An 18,379-nucleotide genomic window follows, 5' to 3' on the forward strand; every position below is an offset into this window, starting at 1 on the left:
GCCTGGCTGTCACGGTTAGAGCCGGTATAACCCACACAATAGAGCCTGGCTGTCACAGTTAGAGCTGGTATAACCCACACCATAGAGCCTGGCTGTCACGGTTAGAGCTGGTATAACCCACACCATAGAGCCTGGCTGTCACGGTTAGAGCTGGTATAACCCACACCATAGAGCCTGGCTGTCACGGTTAGAGATGGTATAACCCACACCATAGAGCCTGGCTGTCACGGTTAGAGATGGTATAACCCACACTATAGAGCCTGGCTGTCACGGTTAGAGATGGTATAACCCACACCATAGAGCCTGGCTGTCACGGTTAGAGATGGTATAACCCACACCATAGAGCCTGGCTGTCACGGGTTAGAGATGGTATAACCCACACTATAGAGCCTGGCTGTCACGGTTAGAGATGGTATAACCCACACCATAGAGCCTGGCTGTCACGGTTAGAGCCGGTATAACCCACACCATAGAGTCTGGCTGTCACGGTTAGAGCCGGTATAACCCACACCATAGAGTCTGGCTGTCACAGAGAAAGCACGGTTAGAGCCGGTATAACCCACACCATAGAGCCTGGCTGTCACGGTTAGAGCTGGTATAACAGACACCATAGAGCCTGGCTGTCACGGTTAGAGCTGGTATAACCCACACCATAGAGCCTGGCTGTCACGGTTAGAGCCGGTATAACCCACACCATAGAGCCTGGCTGTCACGGTTAGAGCCGGTATAACCCACACAATAGAGCCTGGCTGTCACAGTTAGAGCTGGTATAACCCACACCATAGAGCCTGGCTGTCACGGTTAGAGCTGGTATGACCAACACCATAGAGCCTGGCTGTTACGGTTAGAGCCGGTATAACCCACACCATAGAGCCTGGCTGTCACGGTTAGAGCTGGTATAACCCACACCATAGAGCCTGGCTGTCACGGTTAGAGCTGGTATAACCCACACCATAGAGCCTGGCTGTCACGGTTAGAGATGGTATAACCCACACCATAGAGCCTGGCTGTCACGGTTAGAGATGGTATAACCCACACTATAGAGCCTGGCTGTCACGGTTAGAGATGGTATAGCCCACACCATAGAGCCTGGCTGTCACGGTTAGAGCTGGTATAACCCACACCATAGAGCCTGGCTGTCGCTGGCTGTCACGGTTAGAGCTGGTATAACCCACACCATAGAGCCTGGCTGTCACGGTTAGAGATGGTATAACCCACACCATAGAGCCTGGCTGTCACGGTTAGAGATGGTATAACCCACACCATAGAGCCTGGCTGTCACGGTTAGAGATGGTATAACCCACACCATAGAGCCTGGCTGTCACGGTTAGAGATGGTATAACCCACACCATAGAGCCTGGCTGTCACGGTTAGAGATGGTATAACCCACACCATAGAGCCTGGCTGTCACGGTTAGAGATGGTATAACCCACACCATAGAGCCTGGCTGTCACGGTTAGAGATGGTATAACCCACACCATAGAGCCTGGCTGTCACGGTTAGAGATGGTATAACCCACACCATAGAGCCTGGCTGTCACGGTTAGAGATGGTATAACCCACACCATAGAGCCTGGCTGTCACGGTTAGAGATGGTATAACCCACACCATAGAGCCTGGCTGTCACGGTTAGAGCTGGTATAACCCACACCATAGAGCCTGGCTGTCACGGTTAGAGATGGTATAACCCACACTATAGAGCCTGGCTGTCACGGTTAGAGATGGTATAACCCACACCATAGAGCCTGGCTGTCACGGTTAGAGATGGTATAACCCACACCATAGAGCCTGGCTGTCACGGTTAGAGATGGTATAACCCACACCATAGAGCCTGGCTGTCACGGTTAGAGATGGTATAACCCACACCATAGAGCCTGGCTGTCACGGTTAGAGCTGGTATAACCCACACCATAGAGCCTGGCTGTCACGGTTAGAGCTGGTATAACCCACACCATAGAGCCTGGCTGTCACGGTTAGAGATGGTATAACCCACACCATAGAGCCTGGCTGTCACGGTTAGAGCTGGTATAACCCACACCATAGAGCCTGGCTGTCACGGTTAGAGCTGGTATAACCCACACCATAGAGCCTGGCTGTCACGGTTAGAGCTGGTATAACCCACACCATAGAGCCTGGCTGTCACGGTTAGAGATGGTATAACCCACACCATAGAGCCTGGCTGTCACGGTTAGAGCTGGTATAACCCACACCATAGAGCCTGGCTGTCACGGTTAGAGATGGTATAACCCACACCATAGAGCCTGGCTGTCACGGTTAGAGATGGTATAACCCACACCATAGAGCCTGGCTGTCACGGTATAACCCACACCATAGAGCCTGGTAACCCACACCATAGAGCCTGGCTGTCACGGTTAGCATAGAGCCTGGCTGTCACGGTTAGAGATGGTATAACCCACACCATAGAGCCTGGCTGTCACGGTTAGGTATAACCCACACCATAGAGCCTGGCTGTCACGGTTAGAGCTGGTATAACCCACACCATAGAGCCTGGCTGTCACGGTTAGAGCCGGTATAACCCACACCATAGAGCCTGGCTGTCACGGTTAGAGCTGGTATAACCCACACCATAGAGCCTGGCTGTCACGGTTAGAGCTGGTATAACCCACACCATAGAGCCTGGCTGTCACGGTTAGAGCTGGTATAACCCACACCATAGAGCCTGGCTGTCACGGTTAGAGCTGGTATAACCCACACCATAGAGCCTGGCTGTCACGGTTAGAGCTGGTATAACCCACACCATAGAGCCTGGCTGTCACGGTTAGAGCTGGTATAACCCACACCATAGAGCCTGGCTGTCACGGTTAGAGATGGTATAACCCACACCATAGAGCCTGGCTGTCACGGTTAGAGCCGGTATAACCCACACCATAGAGCCTGGCTGTCACGGTTAGAGCTGGTATAACCCACACCATAGAGCCTGGCTGTCACGGTTAGAGCTGGTATAACCCACACCATAGAGCCTGGCTGTCACGGTTAGAGCTGGTATAACCCACACCATAGAGCCTGGCTGTCACGGTTAGAGATGGTATAACCCACACCATAGAGCCTGGCTGTCACGGTTAGAGATGGTATAACCCACACCATAGAGCCTGGCTGTCACGGTTAGAGATGGTATAACCCACACCATAGAGCCTGGCTGTCACGGTTAGAGATGGTATAACCCACACTATAGAGCCTGGCTGTCACGGTTAGAGATGGTATAACCCACACCATAGAGCCTGGCTGTCACGGTTAGAGATGGTATAACCCACACCATAGAGCCTGGCTGTCACGGTTAGAGATGGTATAACCCACACAATAGAGCCTGGCTGTCACGGTTAGAGATGGTATAACCCACACCATAGAGCCTGGCTGTCACGGTTAGAGCTGGTATAACCCACACCATAGAGCCTGGCTGTCATGGTTAGAGATGGTATAACCCACACTATAGAGCCTGGCTGTCACGGTTAGAGATGGTATAGCCCACACCATAGAGCCTGGCTGTCACGGTTAGAGCTGGTATAACCCACACCATAGAGCCTGGCTGTCACGGTTAGAGCTGGTATAACCCACACCATAGAGCCTGGCTGTCACGGTTAGAGCTGGTATAACCCACACCATAGAGCCTGGCTGTCACGGTTAGAGCTGGTATAACCCACACCATAGAGCCTGGCTGTCACGGTTAGAGCCGGTATAACCCACACAATAGAGCCTGGCTGTCACGGTTAGAGCTGGTATAACCCACACCATAGAGCCTGGCTGTCACGGTTAGAGCTGGTATGACCAACACCATAGAGCCTGGCTGTCACGGTTAGAGCTGGTATAACCCACACCATAGAGCCTGGCTGTCACGGTTAGAGCTGGTATAACCCACACCATAGAGCCTGGCTGTCACGGTTAGAGCTGGTATAACCCACACCATAGAGCCTGGCTGTCACGGTTAGAGATGGTATAACCCACACCATAGAGCCTGGCTGTCACGGTTAGAGATGGTATAACCCACACCATAGAGCCTGGCTGTCACGGTTAGAGATGGTATAACCCACACCATAGAGCCTGGCTGTCATGGTTAGATATGGTATAACCCACACCATAGAGCCTGGCTGTCACGGTTAGAGATGGTATAACCCACACCATAGAGCCTGGCTGTCACGGTTAGAGCTGGTATAACCCACACCATAGAGCCTGGCTGTCACGGTTAGAGATGGTATAACCCACACCATAGAGCCTGGCTGTCACGGTTAGAGATGGTATAACCCACACCATAGAGCCTGGCTGTCACGGTTAGAGATGGTATAACCCACACCATAGAGCCTGGCTGTCACGGTTAGAGATGGTATAACCCACACCATAGAGCCTGGCTGTCACGGTTAGATATGGTATAACCCACACCATAGAGCCTGGCTGTCACGGTTAGATATGGTATAACCCACACCATAGAGCCTGGCTGTCACGGTTAGAGATGGTATAACCCACACCATAGAGCCTGGCTGTCACGGTTAGAGATGGTATAACCCACACCATAGAGCCTGGCTGTCACGGTTAGAGATGGTATAACCCACACCATAGAGCCTGGCTGTCACGGTTAGAGATGGTATAACCCACACCATAGAGCCTGGCTGTCACGGTTAGAGATGGTATAACCCACACCATAGAGCCTGGCTGTCACGGTTAGAGATGGTATAACCCACACCATAGAGCCTGGCTGTCACGGTTAGAGATGGTATAACCCACACCATAGAGCCTGGCTGTCACGGTTAGAGATGGTATAACCCACACCATAGAGCCTGGCTGTCACGGTTAGAGATGGTATAACCCACACCATAGAGCCTGGCTGTCACGGTTAGATATGGTATAACCCACACCATAGAGCCTGGCTGTCACGGTTAGAGATGGTATAACCCACACCATAGAGCCTGGCTGTCACGGTTAGAGATGGTATAACCCACACCATAGAGCCTGGCTGTCACGGTTAGAGATGGTATAACCCACACCATAGAGCCTGGCTGTCACGGTTAGATATGGTATAACCCACACCATAGAGCCTGGCTGTCACGGTTAGAGATGGTATAACCCACACCATAGAGCCTGGCTGTCACGGTTAGAGCCGGTATAACCCACACCATAGAGCCTGGCTGTCACGGTTAGAGATGGTATAACCCACACCATAGAGTCTGGCTGTCACAGTTAGAGATGGTATAACCCACACCATAGAGCCTGGCTGTCACGGTTAGAGATGTTATAACCCACACCATAGAGCCTGGCTGTCACGGTTAGAGATGGTATAACCCACACCATAGAGTCTGGCTGTCACGGTTAGAGATGGTATAACCCACACCATAGAGCCTGGCTGTCACGGTTAGAGATGGTATAACCCACACCATAGAGCCTGGCTGTCACGGTTAGAGATGGTATAACCCACACCATAGAGCCTGGCTGTCACGGTTAGATATGGTATAACCCACACCATAGAGCCTGGCTGTCACGGTTAGAGATGGTATAACCCACACCATAGAGCCTGGCTGTCACGGTTAGAGATGGTATAACCCACACCATAGAGCCTGGCTGTCACGGTTAGAGATGGTATAACCCACACCATAGAGCCTGGCTGTCACGGTTAGATATGGTATAACCCACACCATAGAGCCTGGCTGTCACGGTTAGAGATGGTATAACCCACACCATAGAGCCTGGCTGTCACGGTTAGAGCCGGTATAACCCACACCATAGAGCCTGGCTGTCACGGTTAGAGATGGTATAACCCACACCATAGAGTCTGGCTGTCACAGTTAGAGATGGTATAACCCACACCATAGAGCCTGGCTGTCACGGTTAGAGATGTTATAACCCACACCATAGAGCCTGGCTGTCACGGTTAGAGATGGTATAACCCACACCATAGAGTCTGGCTGTCACGGTTAGAGATGGTATAACCCACACCATAGAGCCTGGCTGTCACGGTTAGAGATGGTATAACCCACACCATAGAGCCTGGCTGTCACGGTTAGAGATGGTATAACCCACACCATAGAGCCTGGCTGTCACGGTTAGATATGGTATAACCCACACCATAGAGCCTGGCTGTCACGGTTAGAGATGGTATAACCCACACCATAGAGCCTGGCTGTCACGGTTAGAGATGGTATAACCCACACCATAGAGCCTGGCTGTCACGGTTAGAGATGGTATAACCCACACCATAGAGCCTGGCTGTCACGGTTAGATATGGTATAACCCACACCATAGAGCCTGGCTGTCACGGTTAGAGATGGTATAACCCACACCATAGAGCCTGGCTGTCACGGTTAGAGCCGGTATAACCCACACCATAGAGCCTGGCTGTCACGGTTAGAGATGGTATAACCCACACCATAGAGTCTGGCTGTCACAGTTAGAGATGGTATAACCCACACCATAGAGCCTGGCTGTCACGGTTAGAGATGTTATAACCCACACCATAGAGCCTGGCTGTCACGGTTAGAGATGGTATAACCCACACCATAGAGTCTGGCTGTCACGGTTAGAGATGGTATAACCCACACCATAGAGCCTGGCTGTCACGGTTAGAGATGGTATAACCCACACCATAGAGTCTGGCTGTCACGGTTAGAGATGGTATAACCCACACTATAGAGCCTGGCTGTCACGGTTAGAGATGGTATAACCCACACCATAGAGTCTTAGTCTGCACATTAAGTGCTGCCATTAAATACAATCATTATATTTCTATAAAATAGTATTAAATAGTGAACGTGGCACATCAATAGCAGAATTCAGAGTCTTATTTAAAAACATATTTTATACAAATACAGTGTAATCTGTAACATCTTGTTTTAGGTTTCTATGGGGAAAATCTGGCTAACAGACATGAACGCCATATAATTATAGGCCTATTGTAATATATACATTTTATAGCAATATAGAAACACATACCTTTTCAGCTTTGCCTTGTTTGCTCAGTCCGTATTTCCTACAAAATGATGAAAAAACAAATCTCCAAATTGTGTAAATATAATGCATGTTATAGCTATATAATAACAGGATGTAATGAAGTCCACGTTCTATTATTATTATTATGATATTTATAGAGCGCTGTCAGATTCCGCAGCGCTTTACAATGGGTGGGCGAACAGACATGTAGTTGTAACCAGACAAGTTGGACACACAGTAACAGAGGGGTTGAGGGCCCTGCTCAGTGAGTTTACATGTTAGAGGGAGTGGGGTATAGTGATAGTAACAGAGGTATTGAGGGTCCTGCTCAGTGAGTTTACATGTTAGAGGGAGTGGGGTATAGTGATAGTAACAGAGGGATTGAGGGTCCTGCTCAGTGAGTTTACATGTTAGAGGGAGTGGGGTATAGTGACACAGTAACAGAGGGATTGAGGGCCCTGCTCAGTGAGTTTACATGTTAGAGGGAGTGGGGTATAGTGACACAGTAACAGAGGGATTGAAGCCCTGCTCAGTGAGTTTACATGTTAGAGGGAGTGGGGTATAGTGACAGTAACAGAGGGATTGAGGCCCTGCTCAGTGAGTTTACATGTTAGAGGGAGTGGGGTATAGTGACACAGTAACAGAGGGATTGAAGCCCTGCTCAGTGAGCTTACATGTTAGAGGGAGTGGGGTATAGTGACAGTAACAGAGGGATTGAGGCCCTGCTCAGTGAGTTTACATGTTAGAGGGAGTGGGGTATAGTGACACAGTAACAGAGGGATTGAGGCCCTGCTCACTGAGTTTACATGTTAGAGGGAGTGGGGTATAGTGACAGTAACATAGGGATTGAGGGCCTGCTCAGTGAGTTTACATGTTAGAGGGAGTGGGGTATAGTGACATAGTAACAGAGGGATTGAGGGCCCTGCTCAGTGAGTTTACATGTTAGATGGAGTGGGGTACAGTGATAGTAACAGAGGGATTGAGGGCACTGCTCTGTGAGTTTACATGTTAGAGGGAGTGGGGTATAGTGACACAGTAACAGAGGGATTGAGGGCATGCTCAGTGAGTTTACATGTTAGAGGGAGTGGGGTATAGTGACACAGTAACAGAGGGATTGAGGCCCTGCTCAGTGAGTTTACATGTTAGAAGGAGTGGGGTATAGTGACACAGTAACAGAGGGATTGAGGGCCCTGCTCAGTGAGTTTACATGTTAGAGGGAGTGGGGTAATGTGACACAGTAACAGAGGGATTGAGGGCCCTGCTCAGTGAGTTTACATGTTAGAGGGAGTGGGGGTATAGTGACACAGTAACAGAGGGATTGAGGGCCCTGCTCAGTGAGTTTACATGTTAGAGGGAGTGGGGTAATGTGACACAGTAACAGAGGGATTGAGGGCCCTGCTCAGTGAGCTTACATGTTAGAAGGAGTGGGGTATGGTGACACAGTAACAGAGGGATTGAGGGCCCTGCTCAGTGAGTTTACATGTTAGAGGGAGTGGGGTATAGTGACACAGTAACAGAGGGATTGAGGGCCCTGCTCAGTCAGTTTACATGTTAGAAGGAGTGGGGTATGGTGACACAGTAACAGAGGGATTGAGGGCCCTGCTCAGTGAGTTTACATGTTAGAGCGAGTGGGGTAATGTGACACAGTAACAGAGGGATTGAGGGCCCTGCTCAGTGAGCTTACATGTTAGAGCGAGTGGGGTAATGTGACACAGTAACAGAGGGATTGAGGGCCCTGCTCAGTGAGCTTACATGTTAGATGGAGTGGGGTAAAGTGACACAGTAACAGAGGGATTGAGGGCCCTGCTCAGTGAGCTTACATGTTAGAGGGAGTGGGGTATAGTGACACAGTAACAGAGGGATTGAGGGCCCTGCTCAGTGAGTTTACATGTTAGAGGGAGTGGGGTATAGTGACACAGTAACAGAGGGATTGAGGGCCCTGCTCAGTGAGTTTACATGTTAGAGGGAGTGGGGTATAGTGACACAGTAACAGAGGGATTGAGGGTCCTGCTCAGTGAGTTTACATGTTAGAGGGAGTGGAGTATAGTGACACAGTAACAGAGGGATTGAGGGCCCTGCTCAGTGAGTTTACATGTTAGAGGGAGTGGGGTATAGTGACACAGTAACAGAGGGATTGAGGGCCCTGCTCAGTGAGTTTACATGTTAGAGGGAGTGGGGTATAGTGACACAGTAACAGAGGGATTGAGGGCCTGCTCAGTGAGTTTACATGTTAGAGGGAGTGTGGTATAGTGACACAGTAACAGAGGGATTGAGGTCCTGCTCAGTGAGTTTACATGCTAGAGGGAGTGGGGTATAGTGACAGTAACAGAGGGATTGAGGCCCTGCTCAGTGAGTTTACATGTTAGAGGGAGTGGGGTATAGTGACAGTAACAGAGGGATTGAGGGCCTGCTCAGTGAGTTTACATGTTAGAGGGAGTGGGGTATAGTGACAGTAACAGAGGGATTGAGGGCCCTGCTCAATGAGCTTACATGCTAGAGGAAGTGGGGTATAGTGACACAGTAATAGAGGGATTGAGGTCCTGCTCGGTGAGTTTACATGCTGGAGGGAGTGGGGTATAGTGACAGTAACAGAGGGATTGAGGGCCCTGCTCAGTGAGTTTACATGTTAGAGGGAGCGGGGTATAGTGACACAGTAACAGAGGGATTGAGGGCCTGCTCAGTGAGTTTACATGGTAGAGGGAGTGGGGTATAGTGACACAGTAACAGAGGGATTGAGGGCCCTGCTCAATGAGCTTACATGCTAGAGGGAGTGGGGTAAAATGACACAAAAGGTAAGGATAGTATTAGACTAGTGACAGTTGCAGAAGAGGAATCAGTCAGGACCTATTAACAGTTTAATTGATGCGCTTTTATTAAGAAGTGGGTTTTTAATGATTTTTTGAAGGAGTGGAGCCTGGGTGAGCATCTAACGGAGGAGGGAAGCGAGTTCCACAGGAACGGTGCAGCCCTCGAGAAGTCTTGAAGGCGAGCATCAGAGGGTGGGAATACGGACAGAAAATAGACGTAAGTCTATTCAGCAGATCGTAAGGGCCTAGACTGGACATACTTGTGTATAAGGGAAGATAGATAGGTGGGAGCAGCATTATGTAGAGATTTGAAAGCAAGAACCAGAATTTTAAATTGAGCTCTATATTTTATAGGAAGCCAATGTAGGGACTGACAGAAGGGTGAGGCATGGGAGGTGCGGGCGGACAGGAAGATGAGCCTCGCCGCCGCATTTATTATGGACTGTAACAGAGCACGTAAGACCACTGAGAAGCGGATTACAGTAGTCAAGGCGAGAAAGGACAGTGGAATGGACCAACACCTTAGTCGCATCTGGCGTTAAGTAGGGGCGGATGCGCGCAATGTTTTTGAGATGGAAATGACAGGATTTGGCGATAGATTGAACATGAGGCTTGAAGGAAAGGTCGGACTCAAAGAGAACACCTAGGCAGCGAGCCTGCGTGGTGGAGCTGATGGTAGCACCGTTGACTTGGAGGGAGACAGACACATCAGTAACAACACTTGAGGGAGGAAAGACCAGAATTTCAGTTTTGGTCAAGTTTAGTTTAAGGAAGTGGCAGCGATCCTGTTAGACAAAGCAGAGAGGCAGTCAGAGACACTAGTCAAGAGGGACGGGGAGGGATCAGGAGAGGACAGGTAGATTTGCGTGTCATCTGCATAGAGATGATATTGGAAGCCAAAGGAGCTAATGAGTTTACCAAGGCAGGCAGTATAGATGGAGAACAGTAGGGGACCAAGGACTGAACCTTGGGGGACACCAACAGAGAGGAGTTGGGGAGCAGAAGCAGAGCCAGAGAAAGAAACACTGAAAGAGCGCTGGGAGAGGTAGGAGGAGCACCAGGAGAGAGCAATATCTCGTAGACCGATATTGCGGAGGATAAGAAGCTGTTAGTGATCAACAGTGTCAAAAGCCACAGACAGGTCAAGGAGAATTAGGATAGAGTAGTGACCACGAGATTTTGCAGCGAGTAGATCATTGGATACTTTGGTCAGTGCCGTTTCCACAGAGTGCTTAGCGCGGAAACCAGACTGAAGTGGGTCTTGCAGAGAGTTGGACTCGAGGAAGTCTGTCAATCTCGCATACACAATTCTTTCAAGGATCTTGGATGCAAAAGGCAGTAGCGAGAAAGGACGGTGTGGCAAACCTAGCCACTTTAGGTCATATTGCAGAACATTTAAGGTTGTCTGAAATAGCTGTGTTAACCTGGTGTAAAAATGTATTCGTGGGTTTTAGATCAGAGAGCATGCATAGGCTAACAGCCGTGAATAAAATTGTCAGTTAACTCCTGGAGCCGTGAATAAAATTGACAGTTGACTCCCTGAACTGTGTTTCGTCCGGCGCTTTACTTTGGATTACCTTCTATACCAGCGGAGATCTTGGGATTTAATATTGCAGCTCCGCTACAGACGGTAGTTGGATGGGGAGTTAGGGTCAAGATTGGACTTCTTTAGAATTGGGGTTACAGTTGCATGTTTGAAGGGCAATGGAAATATATCAGAGGAGAGAGAGAGATTGAGAATTTTAGTGAGAGGTGGAGAAAGAGAAGAAGACAGAGTACGGATGAGATCGTACGTTCTATGATTATCTCACCTACACACTGGGCCAGGAATTAAAAAGGAATAACAAAGTTTGTATTTAATTTGGGTGCGGATACTAACAACTCAGAAGTTCCTTCATGGCAGCGTTGGTATATTTAGCATTAAAGGGACACTGAAGTCACCAAAACAACTATCTTAATGAAGCAGTTTTGGTGTATAGATCATGCCTATGAAGTCTCACTGCATAATTCTCTGCCCTTTAGGAGTTAAATTACTTTTTTTCTGTTTATGCAGCTCTAGCCACACTTCCCCTGGCTGTGACTGACACAACCTGCATGAAAACAAAATGGTTTAATTTTCAATCAGATGTAACACTGTAAAAGAGCTCTGTAAAATGTCACTTTAATAACATCCAGGAGCCTCATGCAAGGTTTAGCAAGCCATTAACCGTGCAGTAGATAAGAAATTCTAGATTAAATAGACTGTGCAATAAAGGAAGTGTAAACATTAGATGACTCATTACAGGAAGTACTTAGAAAGGCTATGTAAGTCACATGCAGGGAGGTGTGACTAGGGCTGTATAAAAGCGATTTGACTCCTAAAGGGCAGATAATTAAGCAGGTAGACTACAGGGGCATGATCTATACCCCCAAAACGACTTAATTAAGCTAAAGTTGTTTTGGTGACTATAGTGTCCCTTTAAACCTACAGCCGATAGCATGCACTAAATTCTGCCATTTAAAAGGAAAATCAAATAACCGGGGACGTGAAGAACACATGGCTTCCCCAGATCGGTTTCTATTTGTCTGTAATATGGGCACACAGACCTACTGATGGTACTCTGCTGTCTCCCATAACCCCTCTCTTGTTGCCCCTGATGATATACTATATGTCACTATTTTACTATCCTTCCTCTGTTAGGCCATGTGCCCTAGAAGTTCAGCCATATTTTAACAACCCTAGGGCTGTTCCTCTTACTTCACCCACCCACATCCCTCTTAATTTATAGAAGAGTGCTAGAAAGGTTAGAAGTCCTTTTTGACTTTGTAAATCTAACTATATATATCCAGCCAGTATCCAGGTTGAAATGGCCACATGAGTGATTTAATTTAGTATCTGGATGTTGCGTTCTAGAACATGTATCAAAATAACCTTCCTCTCCTCTAACATACCACCCCTAAATCTCAGGGACTTCAATATTCCTATTAACCCACCCCTGACGTCAGCAGCCTCTAAACTACTTTGAATTACTTCCTCCCTCGAGCTATTGCAGTGGGCTAATTCTCCCACCCATGTAGCTGGCAATAACCTCAACCTCATTTTCTGGGGACACAACCCCAGTTTCTAAAATCTCCAACACTCCATTTCCTCTCTTTGACCACCTCTTATCACTTGCTCTCAATTACCCCCTCACCCAACAACCTCAGCCTAACACCCCTCAACTCAGGAGGAACCTTAATTCTTTTGACCCTCAGCAGCTGTCAGCTGATATTTATTCACAACTGCTATCCATCCCTTCCCTCTCCTGTCCCTCACTGGCCATCTCCCTCACCTCTACCTTGAAGGCTGCAGCCCCGCTCCAAACATGCACCTCGAGGAGGACACGACCCCAACCATGGCATACTTAATCAACCAGCTACCTGCAAAGATGCTCCCATGGTGCTGAACGCTCCTGGAGGAAGTTTCGCACCCGGCAGACTTTCTCCATTATAGATTCATATTGTGTTCATACAGCGCAGCCCTTGCCTCTCATGCTACCACAATCCCAGGCGTCTTTGACACCTTTAACTCTCTCCTCCACCCTGCTGTGGCCACCCCCAAACTAACCTTACAGCTGATAGCTTTGCATGATACTTTACCGACAAGATTGAACAGCTAAGGAAAGAATTCTCCCCACCCGGCCTCTTTCTCAACCACTCATAGATCATGCCTTTCCTACCCTTCATACTTTCTCCCCGGTTACTGAACAAGAGGTGGCTGCGCTTCTCCTTTCCTCTCGCCCCACCACCACTTGCCCGCTTGCTCCTGTCCCATCTCACCTTATCAGATCTCTCTCCCCCCCCCCCCTGTCTCATGCCGTCCTTAACGCACATCTTCAACTGAAAGATCCTGAAAAAAAAAAACATCCCTTGACCCGTCCACCCCCTCTATCGTCCCATATCCCTGCTTCCTTTTTCCTCAAAGCTTCTGGAAAGACTTGTCTTTACCCGTGTGTCTCACTTCCTCAATTCCAACTTTCTCCTTGACCCTCTTAAATCTGGCTTCCGCCCCCTCCACTCTACTGAGACTGCTATTATTAAAGTTACTAATGACAGCTAAATCCAAAGGCCACTACTCCATGTTAATTCTTCTTGACCTCTCTGCTGCCTTTGACACCGTTGATCATGCAGTTCTTATTCAAACTCTTCAATCACTCGGTCTCTGTGACTCTGTAGTCTCAGGTTTCCCTCTCATCTCTCCCAATGCTCATTCAGTGTCTCCTTTTCTAATGATACCTCCTCCCTTTGTCCTGTCTTAGTTGGAGTCTGTGGCGAAACCGACCTCGCCACGTGTCCTTGGAGGGGGCTGCTTGCCCGCCTCTTGCCTTTGGACTATGGACCCGACTTTATGTGAATGTGTTAACCCAGATAGCTATGCCATGGAGCCCATTTGTGTAGTTAAAGACTTCGGCTCCATGGCAAGTAAACTGTGTGAGTAGGATCTGCGCGCTATTCGGTAGTTTTGTGCGCTCAGATCCCAGCTATCTGGGGATATGTGCAATTTCTGTGTGTTATGTGTAAAAGGTGAATTTATGTATTTTAAAGTGTTTTACTGTCTTTGTGTCCCCATGTGCTCAATGGAGTCTGTCTCTGTGCTGGGAGGTAATTGGATTACTTCTCCAATTATCTCCAGGGCAGAAGGGAGGAAGCCAGGGTGCATTGTGGGGATGTTTTTACTTTTACTGTTTGCTGTTTTACTGTTTGATTAAAATACTGCCAGCCAGGGGGAACAAAAGATACTTTACTAACTTTTGAACCCCTGGTCTGATCCATGTTGTTCCCCTGAATGGATTGATTGTGGATATGTAATTTTGTGTGAATGTGATGTATGGTTTTGAAGTTATAAATATTGTGTAAAAAGTATATTTTAAACTGTATGAATAATGGCATTATGTGTCACACTAAGGGGAGGGGTGTGTGGGTTGCACCCGTGATACTATTGGTTATTTTATGCCTCCCCCTGGGTGTGGCCTGTAAGGGTACATTTGTAATAAAAGCCAGGCTGGATGTGCCAGTCCTCAGTTCCTGCTTAACCCTCAAAGTGAAGTGTCGTCTCATTATTGGGGGAGGATTTATTGTATGCTGTTCCAGTTTGACTGCTAGGAGTGTAAACCTATTCGTATGGTTTCCTATTCAACTGTCTACAGCATTCATATGCTTGAGAGGATTTATACGCTTCTCTGATTCGGTGATTGTGGTGTCGGCTAGAGTGCTTGGAGGCCTCAGGAAGCGCTAGGAGCATCCTTTAACGGAGGTACCCAGTCGGGGTGCCAGGCGATCCGTTACAGAGTCCCCCAAGGCTCCGTACTTGGTCCCCTTCTATTTTATCTTCATACTGCCTCTCTTGGCAAACTTTTTGCCCATTTAGATTCCACTACTACCTGTACGCTGATAACACCAAGTTATATCTCTCCTCCCCGGACCTCTCCCGTGCCGTCCTGCAGCGTGTCACCGCTTGCCTTTCCTCCATCTCTGACTGGATGTCCTCCCGCTTTCTAAAACTAAATCTCTCTAAAACTGAACTCCTTGTCTTTCCTCCTAATACTGATCTTCCTCTTTCGCGCTCCCTTGAAGTCAGTGGTATCCACATCAGTTCATCCTTGCAAGTGCTCTGTCTTGGTGTCATATTTGACTCTGGCCTCACCATTGAGCCTCACATCCAGCATGTTACCAAATCCTGTAGATTCCATCTGAAAAACATAGCCCGCATCCGCCCCTTTCTTACGCAAAATGCTACCAAGGCGCTTGTCCATGCTCTAGTAATTACCCGCATGGATTATTGCAACTCTCTCCTAATAAGTCTTCCCAATAGCTGTATTGCCCCGCTACAGTCTGTAATGAATTATGCTGTCAGACGGATTTTCCTCTCTAGTCGGTCCTCACACCTCTCCCCTCTGTCAGTCCTTACCATGGCTTCTTGTAACCTACAGGAGTCAATTCAAAGTGCTAACCCATACCTATAAATCGCTGAACAATTCTAGCCCCTCATATCTTTTCACAGATCCATGCCCCTTTCGGTCTCTCCGCTATGCCCGTGACCTTCTCCTGTCCGCTGCTCGCACCCGTACGGCCAACTCGCGCTTGCAGGACTTCTTGCGAGCGGCTCCCTCCCTATGGAATAGCCTGCCTACCGCCATCAGACTCTCCCCTAGTCTTCAATCATTTAAGAAGTGCCTTAAAACCCATCTCTTTAGGAAAGCTTATGGCCTCCCAGACTAACCATTACCTCACATACCTGTCTCTTGCTCTCTCCTAAGGGCAGCACTCTACTCTCTCCTCTAACTCTGCTTTCACACCTTATTTGATTGATATTTCCTGTCCTATTGTGTTTTATACCCCACTTCCTATAGACTGTGAGCCTCCTCCTATAGACTGTGAGCCTCCTCCTATAGAATGTGACGCCCCTCCTATAGAATGTGACGCCCCTCCTATAGACTGTGAGCCTCCTCCTATATAATGTGACGCCCCTCCTATAGACTGTAATGCTCCTCCTATAGACTGTAAGCTCGTTCTATAGACTGTAAGCCTCCTCCTATAGAATGCGAGCCTCCTCCTATAGAATGCGAGCCTCCTCCTATAGAATGCGAGCCTCCTCCTATAGAATGCGAGCCTCCTCCTATAGAATGCGAGCCTCCTCCTATAGAATGCGAGCCTCCTCCTATAGACTGCGAGCCTCCTCCTATAGACTGCGAGCCTCCTCCTATAGAATGCGAGCCTCCTCCTATAGACTGCGAGCCTCCTCCTATAGACTGCGAGCCTCCTCCTATAGACTGCGAGCCTCCTCCTATATACTGTAAGCTCGTTTGAGCAGGGTCCTTTTCAACATATCGTACCTGTAACATATCGTACCGCTACGGAATCTGTTGGCGCAATGTAAATGGCGATAATAATGATAATAAAATACAAAGGTTTCATTCTTTAAAATCAAATGCACAACCATTATATGTATATTTCACACAGACATTTGATATCCATGCCCAGCACAGGGTGAATGCCATATTAATTGTAGCTCTCATCTCTATTATACAAGTTAATTTCACAACAACACCTGCCAATCGCCACACGTCGCCATGCACTGTTAGAAACCAGCGTGCTTGGGAAAAACACAACAGGCCAGAAGGGTTAACAGTTCTCACTACTGAAGGCGCAGTACTCACATCCAAACAGAGAAATATCTGCAGGAGAGAAAGGAGTGGCTGAAAAAAGAAAGATATAAAGAGATCAAAATGGGAAAACCAGGGACGATGAGGCTGTCCAATAGCAATAATCATAAAGGTTTCACAGGAGTAACGAGGGCGCCATGGAAACCGCAATCAGAAAGTCAGGAGTAACGAGGGCGCCATGGAAACCGCAATCAGAAAGTCAGGCATAACGAGGGCGCCATGGAAACCGCAATCAGAAAGTCAGGCGTAACGAGGGCGCCATGGAAACCGCAATCAGAAAGTCAGGCGTAACGAGGGCGCCATGGAAACCGCAATCAGAAAGTCAGGCGTAACGAGGGCGCCATGGAAACCGCAATCAGAAAGTCAGGCGTAACGAGGGCGCCATGGAAACCGCAATCAGAAAGTCAGGAGTAACGAGGGCGCTATGGAAACCGCAATTAGAAAGTCAGGAGTATCGAGGGCGCCATGGAAACCGCAATCAGAAAGTCAGGAGTAACGAGGGCGCCATGGAAACTGCAATCAGAAAGTCAGGAGTAACCAGGGCGCCATGGAAACCGCAATCAGAAAGTCAGGGGTAACGAAGGCGCCATGGAAACCACAATCAGAAAGTCAGGAGTAACGAAGGCGCCATGGAAACCGCAATCAGAAAGTCAGGAGTGTAGCGGAATCCAGCTGGTTACCTCTGCTATTAATGACTGAAGAGACCCCCCCCGCTCCCCCGATGACAAGGGGTCTACATCCCATGAGCCTCTGTACCTGGGAGCCCAGCTACAGAAAGCCGGCCAAACCGCCAATGTCCCCACCAATCTCAGGGACCCCCAGATCGGTAACCGCCACGAAAAGCCTCAGTTCGCAGGGTCCCTGGGTGAAACCAGGCAAGGGAAGTGTCTCTGTTGGGGACACAAATGCTCCCCCCGGCCGACGCTCGTCTATACGAACGGCGGCCACCCAGGGAAGCACTCAATTACTTCCCTTGCTATTTCACACTTATGTTTCAAGTTGCCAACGTTCTAATTAATTGGTGCGAATATTCCAAGGGGCACTGGGGAGAGCCTCGTTCGGGAACACCTTATTTGATCCATGAATGCTCCCCCTGGGTGGCGTTTGTCTAACGAACGGGCTGCCACCAGGGGAGGCACGCGCCGAGGCTTCCCTTGCGCTTTGTGGTTTTGACACCTCGTTACAAGGTGCGAACGTTCTAACAAAACATTCTAAATGTAACGAGGTGGTCCCCGTTCGGTATGGGAATGGATTCCCTTCATGGCGGCCCTCCTGAACGGGGAGCAGGCAGTTTAGACGAACACACACAGAGTAAACTACAGGAGCAAGATAGGGGAAATAATGAAAGGGAGAACCCCTGCCAAGACAGTACACACACACACACACACGCAACAGGGAAACCAGGGCAATGCACAGTTTAGCGGCAGTACCGCTACAAGGAGTAATGAGGGCGCCATGGAAA

General features: G+C 48.6%; 1 protein-coding gene across 1 annotated transcript in view; it reads right to left on the reverse strand.

The window, feature by feature from the left end:
- The window catches only part of CCDC93 (coiled-coil domain containing 93), a 61,803-nt gene that overhangs the window by 16,413 nt on the left and 27,011 nt on the right, over nucleotides 1-18,379 (reverse strand). The window contains exon 8 of the mRNA XM_063429145.1: nucleotides 6,933-6,969. Within this exon, the coding sequence (XP_063285215.1) occupies nucleotides 6,933-6,969 (37 nt within the window). The remainder of the gene's footprint in view (nucleotides 1-6,932; nucleotides 6,970-18,379) is intronic.

This window comes from Pelobates fuscus, chromosome 8 (assembly GCF_036172605.1).
Source record: "Pelobates fuscus isolate aPelFus1 chromosome 8, aPelFus1.pri, whole genome shotgun sequence".
In the NCBI taxonomy this organism is placed as follows: Eukaryota; Metazoa; Chordata; class Amphibia; order Anura; family Pelobatidae; genus Pelobates; species Pelobates fuscus.